The sequence below is a fragment of the Aptenodytes forsteri genome, unplaced genomic scaffold (assembly GCF_000699145.1).
Source record: "Aptenodytes forsteri isolate BGI_AS27 unplaced genomic scaffold, ASM69914v1 Scaffold404, whole genome shotgun sequence".
NCBI lineage: Eukaryota > Metazoa > Chordata > Aves > Sphenisciformes > Spheniscidae > Aptenodytes > Aptenodytes forsteri.
The window spans coordinates 5511991-5522959 of NW_008795629.1; the positions used below are offsets into that span (position 1 = coordinate 5511991).

The 10969-nt window shown below is 57.5% G+C and overlaps 2 protein-coding genes across 2 annotated transcripts in view; both read left to right on the plus strand.

Annotated features, from left to right (window-relative positions):
* Positions 1-10566, plus strand: part of ABCF3 (ATP binding cassette subfamily F member 3) — a 12755-nt gene extending 2189 nt beyond the window's left edge. Inside the window, exons 2-20 of the mRNA XM_009282450.1 lie at positions 333-388; positions 2178-2275; positions 2392-2514; positions 2790-3056; positions 3263-3343; positions 3898-3957; positions 4295-4351; positions 4576-4598; positions 5262-5317; positions 5466-5666; positions 5837-5913; positions 6144-6188; positions 6522-6654; positions 7295-7383; positions 7587-7678; positions 8291-8423; positions 8800-8887; positions 9726-9890; positions 9967-10566. Coding sequence (XP_009280725.1) covers positions 333-388; positions 2178-2275; positions 2392-2514; positions 2790-3056; positions 3263-3343; positions 3898-3957; positions 4295-4351; positions 4576-4598; positions 5262-5317; positions 5466-5666; positions 5837-5913; positions 6144-6188; positions 6522-6654; positions 7295-7383; positions 7587-7678; positions 8291-8423; positions 8800-8887; positions 9726-9884 — 1838 coding nt within the window. The 3' untranslated portion in view covers positions 9885-9890; positions 9967-10566. The remainder of the gene's footprint in view (positions 1-332; positions 389-2177; positions 2276-2391; positions 2515-2789; positions 3057-3262; positions 3344-3897; positions 3958-4294; positions 4352-4575; positions 4599-5261; positions 5318-5465; positions 5667-5836; positions 5914-6143; positions 6189-6521; positions 6655-7294; positions 7384-7586; positions 7679-8290; positions 8424-8799; positions 8888-9725; positions 9891-9966) is intronic.
* LOC103901549 (PHD finger protein 13-like) overlaps positions 9991-10969 on the plus strand; it is a 4889-nt gene continuing 3910 nt past the window's right edge. Inside the window, exons 1-2 of the mRNA XM_009282451.1 lie at positions 9991-9997; positions 10428-10447. Coding sequence (XP_009280726.1) covers positions 9991-9997; positions 10428-10447 — 27 coding nt within the window. The remainder of the gene's footprint in view (positions 9998-10427; positions 10448-10969) is intronic.

Genomic DNA, 10969 nt, shown 5'->3' on the forward strand with positions numbered 1-10969 from the left:
TGTCGGGCTGCCGGCAGCAAGGACGGGCTCAGGGCGTTGAGCGTGCGTGAGCGTGCGCTCGCCTGACCTTGGGGGAGCAGTTCCCCCTGCCCTGCGCGTCTCGGGCTCCCCCTCGCAGGTGCACCCCTCTTACTCTTCCTGCTGCTGCGCTGTTGTCAGCAGCACCTGGCTGCCCGCAGGGCAAGCTGGGGTGGAAGGAGAGGAGCCACCCTTTGGTCCCCTCGTCCCGTTGGAGAGGGGGCAGTCCTGCCTGGTTGCGGGCAGCCGCTAAGGCAGCGCTTGGTGGAGCCTCCCTGGAGCACGTGCTCACCAACCCAACTGTCTTGTTGCAGCGGATGCCAGCGTGGACCTGCTGCCGGGGCTGTTGCTGAAGAGAGGCCAGACCTCGGTAAGTGGGGGGCCGTGTCCTCGTTCGTAAGCCAGCAGACCCCGTGGGAGCAACTGACACATGGGGCTGCAGGTGCCCTGCCCTGCTCCAGTCACCTCGCCCTCGGAGAGCAGCTGGGACAGGCAGTCGTCCCGGTTAGGGGCACAGCTGTGGGGGGTATGGCTCCTCGTCAGGTTTACTGTCATTTGTGAAACTCTTGACCTTGGTCTGGTAAAGAGGCTCAACAGAAGTTAACAGCTTGTTAATTTGACAAGATCTATTTTGCCAAAACTTCCTAATGAGCTTCAAAGCGTGGGTGATGCAGTGGTGGTGCTCAGAGTGCAGCTTCTCTGACTTTCATGAGGGCCTTTGGCTTCTGCAGCAAGGCCTTTGATTGAGAAAATAGGATGTACCGGGATGACATCTTGCTATGCTCAATGAGAGATAAAATCCTGGGTAATGGTTAGATGTTGGACGTTACAGATGAGGAGCTGGCAGGGAGCAGCTGTTTTCCAGAGAGCTGCTGCAGGGAGGTTGTAAGCCCAGCTTTAGAAATGGCTGTGGGTTGTCACGGTTTGAGAAATAAGATCAGGAGTTATCAGTTACGCTCCCTGACTTGGAGGAAATCGGAACATCTTTGCCGATGAAATGTGTGGCTGCTCAGGAGTGACCCGGCTTGCCCTCTTTGTTGGATGAGCCGAAGTTTGAGTACGGGTGAGTTGTGATTGTGCATCTGCAAAGCAAAGACGGCGGTAGCTGTACAGGGTGGGCAGTCTCTCTACCAGGCTGGTCTCTTGTGGAGCTGTCCCTTCCTGGGGTAACGTGGTGAGGACGAGAACCCCTCGCTTGGAGGCTGAGAGCTAACGTGATCCCTGCGTGTCTGAATGGGAGTCTTAAGTGAAAGCTGGCAGCTGTTGCTGGTTTTGGCACTGGAGTTGTTGCTGCTGGGTTCGCTCTCTGGCTCTCACGTCCGCAACTCAAAAAAGATCTTCAGAAAAATTGGAGACAATTCAGAGAAGGTCTCAGGAGGCCTCTCAAGTTCTGGAGGACACGTCTTACTGGGAGATTCAGGGAGCTCGGTATAGCTTACAGAGTGACTCAGTCTGTCTGTAGGTACGGGGTCACAGCTCCAGTAACAAGATGCTCTTCAGTCTAGCATGCAGGTCTGTAACATGCTCCGGTGGCTGCAGAGTTGCCTAGAAATATCTAGGAGTGTTCTTGGTCAGCCACAAATATTTGACTTGATGCAGGAATAAGCTGGAGTGGGCTGAGAGCCTGGCCAAGGCCAGAGGCCAGGTTAAAATGCTTGGCTCCTTCTTGCCTTCAGTTTTAATTAAATGCTTTTTGTCTCTGCCTTGATTGATCCACCATGTAAGCTGAGTTTGTTCCAAACTGGCTAAAGTTTAACGTGCCTTGTGGTCTAGGACAAGGGTGGGTGTAGTGAGTAGCGGAGGAGGGACTGGGATAGCAGGTTGCTGCTGTGGAAGTGACTTGGCTGACCCAGGTCCCCGGAACTAGAGAAACTGGCCGTACGTTAGGGTCAGCCAAACCCTTTGCCTTGCTGAGGCAGAACTGTTGTGTATGAGCAGTTGATTTAGGACTTCATTCCTGAAGTGACTTCCTGGTCTGATTAGCTTCCTCAAAATGCGCTTGAATCTGTCCCAGTTCCCCTGTCCTACCTCCCTCCTGCCCTCCTTTCCTTCCTTCCAGGCGTGAGGGGTTGATTGATCTCTTTTGTCATGGAGTTGGGCTTTTGGGGCTTTTGCTGAAGATGCTCCCTCTTCTTCAAACTCTCTGCTTTGTGCCCCAGATGGTGAATGCGAAGAAACTGGAGAAGGCGGAAGCCAGGCTGAAAGCCAAGCAGGACAAGAGGATGGAGCGGGATTCCCTGAAGTCATCTGGTCCTCTGTGAGTATGGAGGGCGCCTCGAACATCATCATCCTGCTCTGCTGAGTGTGGCTGGGATCTGGCTGTACCAGAGCTTTCCCGTTGAGCCCCCTTCTCTGCCTTCTGCCTGCCCGCAGGGTCCTTGAGGAGGCGTCTGCCAGCCAAGCTGCCAGCAAGAAGGAGACTCGCATGGAGTCATCAGGCAAGAACAAGTCGTATGATGTGCGCATTGAGAACTTCGACGTGTCCTTCGGTGAGCGGTGAGTGCAGATGGGGAGGTGGGACAGATCCTGGCTGGGGTTTTGGACCATGCGTCATTGAGACCGGATTGGAGAGTGGTTGGGAAACGACAGAGGGTATGGGAAGGATCAGAAGGCAAGGTGGGCACCTGGCCCTGTTGGCTTTGGGCAGGAGAAGTCTGCGATGGTTGCTTGGCCCCAGCACAGCCTGAAATATGCTGGGGGCAGGTGGCTGCCAGTTATCTCCCTCTCCGTGGGGCAGTCTGACCAGGTGCCTGCCTGTTCTCTTGCTTTAGTGTCCTACTGGCGGGAGCAGACCTGAACCTGGCATTTGGACGGCGCTACGGGCTGGTGGGCCGGAACGGGCTGGGGAAGACCACGCTGCTGAAGATGATCGCTAGCCGGAGCCTGCGCATCCCCTCGCACATCAGCATCCTCCATGTGGAGCAGGAGGTGGCGGGGGATGAGACGCCGGCGCTGCAGAGTGTGCTGGAGTGTGACACCACTCGTGAGAGTCTACTACGGGAGGAGAGGGATCTGACGGCTAAGATTAATGCTGGCAGGTGAGATGTTGCCGCTGGGTTTCCAGCCCTTCCATGGCTTCTTGACCGCTAGGTCTCGTTCTGAGGTCTCTCACTTCAGACGGAGGGCTCCAGCAGGGCTGGGCTGCGTCTTGCCCACCTTATTCCTGCTTGGGAAGATCAGCCTCCCCCAGCACTCAAACCCTGACCCCCATCAGTCCCACACACTCCTCTTTGTCCTGTCCCAGGGGAGAAGGGACAGAAGGTGCCAGGCTATCGGAGATCTACGCGAAGCTGGAGGAGATTGAGGCAGACAAGGCCCCAGCGAGGTGAGACAGCCCTGTGGACACTGCTGTCTGTTGGCATGGGCAGTGATTTGGGGCATGGGGTATGGAAGGGTGATGCTGTGGCCCTGGGATTCAGCATGTGGGGACAGGGGGCTCTCCCTACTGCTCTTCTTGTCTCTTCTTCTGTCACAGCTCTGCTGGATTAGGAGTAGTCGAGCTTCCCCCCCTGAAGCTAGAGGGATTCCCCCCCCCCCAAAAAAAATGGCTTGCATTGTTGCTGCTGCTCCTCTCAGACCTCCCCAAGTTCCTGGTGTCTGGGGAACGTTTCTGGGATGTTGGTGGTAGTGATTCTCTTCCTGGCCAAAGAGCTGAAAGCTTCTTGTGAATCTCCTGGGACTTCATGTGGATGCTGTGCCCTGCTGGGCTGCATTTCCCAGCCAAGCACTGCTCTTGGGCATGCAGTGAAGTTTTCCTGTGCCAGAATGGCCTTAAACCATGCAGCAGAGTCCCCACAGCGACTGTGGGTCTGAGACATCAGACTCTGCTCTGCTGTTGGATGCTGTAGCTGGGTTCCAGTTCTCTCCCCTTTTCCCCAGGGCATCCGTCATTCTTGCTGGGCTGGGCTTTAATGCAAAGATGCAACAACAGACAACCAAGTAAGTCTCCAGGTTCTGGGCATCGAGACAGAAATGGGTCTGGGGAGACGCTGCTGCTAGCGAGCCCGCAGGCACTGCTGTGGCTGTAAGGGAGGGGAGCCCTGTGGGAGAGTGAGGGTCTATTCCTGCCCGTCCAATGTGGTCTCCTGCCCTGGGGGTGCCAAGCCACCTGCCTGCTGGACCATGGATCTTGTGCTGCGCCCGAGATCTCTGCAGGGACATGCTGTCTCTGGGTGACAGCAGAGCCAAAAGGGCCACGGGAGCCTGGCAGGCAGGCAAACACAGAGTTGTTCTGCGTTAAACAGTAACCCCTCTCTGAAACCTCTTCTTTCCTCAGAGAGTTTTCTGGAGGCTGGAGAATGAGACTGGCCTTAGCCAGAGCCCTGTTTGCCAGGTTGGTGTCCGAGCCTTCATGCTATGGGGTTAACCCTCCTTGCTGTCCATGCTGTGAGGTGCAGGGGTGCTGCCTGGGGGTCCTCTCGACTCAGGCTCTCAGGGTGGGGAGCGTTGGAGGCATTGCAGCTCTGTGTGTGTGGTGAAACGCGCTCTGCACTGATCCTGTACTCTTTTTGCTTCTGATATGTCTTGTATGAAAAACCCATGTCTTGTTTTTCCTAGGCCAGATCTCCTTCTGCTGGATGGTAAGTCGATACTGTGAGTTCCCTCCGACACTGCCGCTGGGCCCGCCTGTGCCCTTGCTGGGTTTGGGAGCACGCCGTGGCCTTTAGCTGCCTGCTCAAAATAGCCCTGCGTGACAGGGCCGGTGCTGGCAGGGCTGTCGGTGCTCCCCTGGCATGGCGGGCAGAGCTGGCAGTGGTGCGGGGAAGTCTGTTTCGGCAGCCACTTTCACTGCACTCAGCAGAGCTCTGCCCCGTGTCCCAGCCGGGTGGTCTGCATGTCATCATGCCCCAAGCAGTCCCTTTCCCTCACCTGTCCCTGTGATGGGTCCTGGCTGCCAGCCCGCTCTGGGGGGAGTCCCTTCACCGCAGGGGTGACCCCGGCATTGGGCTGGCTCCCTGGGGAGGTGCCCACCTTGGGTGGGGTGTCTGGGTGAGACGCTGCTGCCAGGCACCAGGGTCCAGGTACCGATATGGAGTGGGGGGAGCATCCCTGGCTGAGCCTTGGCCCCTGTGTGCACCCCTCTCAGCACACCCCACACGTGTGAGTCCCCTGAGCTGTGGGAGCAGGTCCCCACGCAGGGTCTCTTCCTCCGCTATGCTGATCGCTAGCCTTTCCTGTGTAAAAAAGCATAATCCAGCCATCCTCATCCCTCCTGACCTCAGTGCCTCTTTCCCTTTCCTCAGAGCCAACGAACATGCTGGACGTGAGGGCCATTTTGTGGCTTGAGACCTACTTGCAGGTAGGGGGTGGTGGGAAGCCCCGGGACAGAGCAAGGGTGAGGGATAGAGATGTCCTCCAGGCTGGTGTCTCGCCTCGCTGGGTGGTGGGACCGAGCCCTGCACTCTGGCTTGATGATGCTTGGGCCTCCCTCTTGCTGTCTCCTCCAGACCTGGCAGTCGACCATCCTCGTGGTGTCCCACGACAGGAACTTCCTGAATGCAGTGGCCACGGACATCATCCACCTGCACTCGCAGCGGCTGGACACGTACCGCGGGGACTTTGAGAACTTCATGAAGATCAAGGAGGAGCGGCTGAAGAACCAGCAGAGAGAGTACGAAGCCCAGCAGCAGTACCGTGAGCACATCCAGGTACGGAGAGAAGCCAGTAGTGCTGGGACACTCTTCTCCCAGCTTTATCTCTTTCTCCATGCTTCTAGACCCGTGGATGTGGCTCTGTTGTTGCAGGAGGTTTGGCAGCAGAGTGGGGTGGCTAGGGCTGAAGGGGACCTGGGGCTCTCTGATGTTTTTCTCTCTTGTAGGTTTTCATTGACCGCTTTCGCTACAACGCCAACAGGGCATCACAAGTGCAGAGCAAGCTCAAGCTGTTGGAGAAGCTGTGAGTGCCTGTCCTGCTCCTCTCTGGAGGTGGGGAGGGGGCAGTGCTCATGGGAAGAAACAGAGGTTCCCAGGGCGCCTGGGAGATACGGGGATGGTTTGGGGTTTGGGTGCTCTGTCTCTGGTCCACAGGCTTTGGCTAGGATGAGGCGTCACAGAGCTGACGCCTTCTGGAGTGAGAACAGACCCCCAGTGCAAGGCACCTTGGTTACGCATCTCTTCTTCTTGCAGGCCAGAGCTGAAACCTGTGGACAAGGAGTCTGAGGTGATCATGAAGTAAGTGTCCCCTGAGCCCTTGCTCGGAGGGCACCTGGCTCTGTTTCTGACGTGAGCTACTCCTGGGTCCTGTCCCAGCTGGAGCAACCACCCCTTCCTGCGGGCCAGCCTTAGTCTGACAGGGAGCCCAGACAGGCCCCTGCGTTCAGGCTGGGTTCCCTCCTGGGGCCAAGGCTGCAGATCCATGTCCCCTTCTTGTGACCGTCCTTCCCAGAGACCCTACATGGTAGGGAGCCCCCCTGCCACCTGGGGGGTTGCAGCAGTTGTCCCGGGAGGCTGGGAGCAGGGTCTCTGAAGTTCCTGGCCATGTCTCACCTCTTCCTGCCTTCCCAGGTTCCCCGATGGCTTTGAGAAGTTCTCCCCCCCAGTCCTGCAGCTAGATGAAGTAGACTTCTATTACGACCCAAGTCACTACATCTTTTGTTCCCTGTCCGTCTCTGCTGACCTGGAGTCCCGCATCTGTGTGGTATGTGGGATTGCAGAATAACAGTGGCCACGAGGAACCTTGGGAGGTCCCTGCTCAAAGCAGGGCCAGCTTTGATGTTAGGTCAGGTTGCTCAGGTCCTTGTCCAGTTGAATTCTGGCTATCTCCAGGGAGGACTATTTCTCCCATTCCTCTAGGTCCCATTGCAGCATTTGATCATCCTCATTTTGAGGAACATTAGAATATTTTTCCTAATACCAGTTAGAATTTGTGACTTGCGCCTGTTGCCCTTCATCCTTTCACTGGGTGCCTCTGAGAAGAGACTGGGTCCATCTTCTCTGTAACTCCCTGTTAGCTGACAACAGCAGCATGTGGTGGGGGCTCCTGCTACATTGGATGGGGCAGCAGAGAGATGCTATGTGCTTGCAAATGAGGCTGGGACCAGGTAATCCTTAGGCTCGAGGGTTGGGGAGGGAACATCTTCTAGCACTGCTGCCTGTGCTGCTCCTCAGTGATAGAAATGCAGCTTCTAGGTAGCTGGAGTCATTGGTTAGACTCTCGTCCTGCCCCCCTCTGCTGCGTGATCATCCAAGAGACCTGAAATTCCCTGATAACTGTGGCCCCCCCCCCCAAAGTACCTTCGTGGGTTTCACGTTCTCCAATGCTGCTGCTGCTTCTCTAGGTTGGGGAAAACGGAGCTGGCAAGTCGACCATGCTAAAGATCTTAATGGGGGAGCTGGCACCAGTCAGAGGGATCAGACATGCTCACAGGTACCTGGTAGGAAGGGCTGGGGGACTGGGAGGAATGGTGCAGTTGGAGGGCTTCTGGGCTGTGCCTTGGAGTGATGGGTGCCCAAGTGACGGGGATGGGTCCTGCACACCCACGCATATGCCCCCCTTCCTGTAGCTGCAGCTGCGAGCGCCGTGGTTGCAGGGCCTGGTACCAGCTCGCAATCTCTCTTCCCATTCTGCAGAAACCTGAAGATCGGTTATTTCAGCCAGCACCATGTGGATCAACTGGACTTGAACATCAGTGCTGTAGAGTTGCTGGCAAGAAAGTTCCCAGGTGAGTTTTGGAGATTCCAGAAGATCTGGGCCATTGAGGTCTCCTTTGCCACGCATGGAGCAGCATTGACTTGTTCTGTGGCCCTGGGCAGAAGACTTTGTCACATCAGTGTTTGAGGGATACCGCCTGCTCTGGGTTAACTCCCCACGTCCAGCACAGGTTCAGGACGCCAGCCTTGAGAAGCTGAGCTGGTTGTGCAGGAGTAGCTGGCAGTCTGCAGACCTCAGGCTGGTGCCATGGCTGGGTTTTGGGGGCAGATGACCCGCTTTCCTGCTGGGCGCAGAACGAGCACCGGCTCCCCCATTCCCAGCTGCCAAAACCTCCCGCTCTCTTCTCCACTTAACATTACGTAACGTGGTGACAGGGAATTGGGGGCGGCGTCACTTGGAGTCAGTCACCAGCCCTGCAGCCCCTGTCCTGATTGTGTCAGTCAGGTTTTCCCCACAAACCCCCTGCTTGGGAGGGAATTGCCTGGAAGCGGCTGCTGAATTCCTCCCCCGCCATGCTGGTCTGGCATAGGCTGCCCGGCCATGGCACCCACCGAGCTCACGGCGCCGAGGGCCCTGTGTCACTCTGGGTGTGCCATAGCTGTGTTGTGACATGCTCCTGCAGGGAAGACGGAGGAGGAGTACCGGCATCAGCTGGGGAGCTACGGTGTCTCGGGGGAGCTGGCCGTGCGTCCCGTGGCCAGCCTGTCTGGAGGTCAGAAGAGTCGCGTGGCCTTTGCCCAGATGACTATGTCCTGGTAATTTTCTCCCAGATGCTGTTAATTTTTGCATGGCTCCATCCCTGGAGTCTGCTTCACCGGGAGGAAAGCAGGCATCCAGGGACTTTCCGCTGCCCCGCAGAAGCCTCGTCCTTGGGACTTTTGTGGGGAGGGAGGTTGTCACCCTGGGGGGACTGTGTGGAAGGAGACAGGTGGCTTTCTGCCGCTTTGGGCTCACAGGGATAAGAGGTGTCCCTGGAGCTGGGCAACGCCGATCTTAGGGCCATGCAAATGCTGGTGGCTGTGGCTTTTCATGGCTAACGCAGCAGCCTGGTGGAGGTCCCTGCAGCGCGAACGGGTGCAGACCCAGCCCAGGCCTGTTCCAGTGCATCCTCAGAGCCGTCTTCTCTTCCAGTCCAAACTTCTACATCCTGGATGAGCCGACAAATCACCTGGACATGGAGACCATTGAGGCGCTGGCAAAGGCACTGAATAAGTTCCGGGTAAGGCTCCCTCAGTGAGATCCTGTTTTTCTAACGCTCTCTGCAGCCTCCAGCTTGGGTTACTTGGTATCTCAGCCAGAGGTGGACAGTCAAATACCAGTGATGGCTTCAAGTCCAGGACAGAAGTTGGGATGGGTCAGTCACATTTCTGCCTTAGCCGTCCATCCTGGTGGTTTGTTTGACTTGCTGGCTTTGGCTAGGGGTGGCTGAGAGAGGCAACAGCAGACCAGAGAGAACCTTGTCCCCCATCTTGGCCGGTCACCTACACTCTGTGACTTCTGGTGTGCCGCTGTGTGCTGCATGCAGCCCTCGGCCCTGCTTTGGGGCCTCTCAGCTCTTCCTTAGGCACAATTTATGGCTGATCTCCAAAGCCTCAGCCTCCAGATACCACTGTGATCAACCTGGTTCTCACTGTTTTATAGTTGCTCAGGTTGGGGCAGTTTTCCTGTGAAAGAAAAGCTTAACTGAGGTTGCTCAGGGCCTGGCCCAGCCGCCTTTTGACTGTCATTGACTCCACCTGGAATCTCTGTCCTTGCAGTTGTCAGAGACTTGGAGAGCCGGTAACAAACCCTGCACTTGCCTTCCAAGAGCGGGGGTTAAATACGTTACTGCTGCACATGCCTCCTCCATACGTCATCTGTCTGTCCCCCTGAATGAAGGAAAGGCTGGGATTAGGTCCCTGCCAGTGAAGTACCCTTGAGTTTTCCCTGCAGCGGATGGAAACCTGAAGTCCTGGGCACAGGCTGGACAGGGGCGCAGGATCTCCGTGCCGCCAGCGCTGGGCCCTGGGTTGTGCTCCACTAAATTCCCTTTTTTATCTCCCCTTGTGTGTGGGCAGGGTGGTGTAATTCTGGTGTCCCACGACGAGCGCTTCATCCGCCTGGTGTGCCAGGAGCTGTGGGTGTGCGAGAATGCCACCGTGACCCGCATTGAGGGCGGCTTCGACCAGTACAGAGACATCTTGAAGGAGCAGTTCCGGAAGGAGGGTTTCCTATAAGGAGAGGTAGGAGCCGGATTGCTCCGGGGGCTGGAGTGCAAAGCCTGGCCGCCTCGGCATCCATCCCAACTGTGCCTGGCAGAGCGCCGAGGACGCTGCTGCCCGCATGGACCGTCAGCCATGCCATCAAACTGCCACCTGAACTGCTCTCCCCTCCTGGGGCCGGGCGGAAGGACAGCGAGGGAGCAGGAGCCCGGTGCTGCGCGTGGCCTGGGGCACGCCGGGGGCTCTGCCGTCGGCCGGGGCTACGCCTGGCACTGGGCGCACTGGAAAGGCTGTGCCTGGAGCTGCTGTTCTGCCAAGAGGAGGGAAGGAGGTGTCGCGTCCCACCCCCCCCGGTTTAACTCCGTGCTCTGGAGGGCAGGAGAGGAGCTGTTCTCCATGTTTCTTCACTTCCCCCTCTGCCTTTTTCTTTCTCTTTTTTTTTTTGTGTTTAACTGGCCAGACACTGGTCAGGCTCCATTATATGCCACCATCCCCTCAGCCACCCTGGAGGGAAACGAGGCCTTTGCTGCTAAAAGTGACCCTTGCCTCTTCCCCCAGCCCCTGGAAGCCAGGCCTCGGTCTGTCCTCCCCAGGGGCTTGTGTTTGTAGTGCTGAGGGAGCCAGAGCCTGGTTCGGCCGGGTCCTGCTCCCTGCTCCTTTCCCTGTGCTGCCGGTACCACCTCGCCTCGCTGCCTGCCTTTCCTTTCAAACCGGCACTGGTCAGGCTCCATTATATGCCACCATCCCCTCAGCCACCCTGGAGGGAAACGAGGCCTTTGCTGCTAAAAGTGACCCTTGCCTCTTCCCCCAGCCCCTGGAAGCCAGGCCTCGGTCTGTCCTCCCCAGGGGCTTGTGTTTGTAGTGCTGAGGGAGCCAGAGCCTGGTTCGGCCGGGTCCTGCTCCCTGCTCCTTTCCCTGTGCTGCCGGTACCACCTCGCCTCGCTGCCTGCCTTTCCTTTCAAACCGGCCCTGGGGTGGGCTGCCTGGGGGTGGGCTGCTCGGCAGCCCTCCCTGCCCGCCTGCACAGAGGTTGCAGTGTAAATAAACCCAGGATGCAGTGGGTGCAGTGCTCTCCTTTCCTTGGGGGGCTGTGGGGCTTG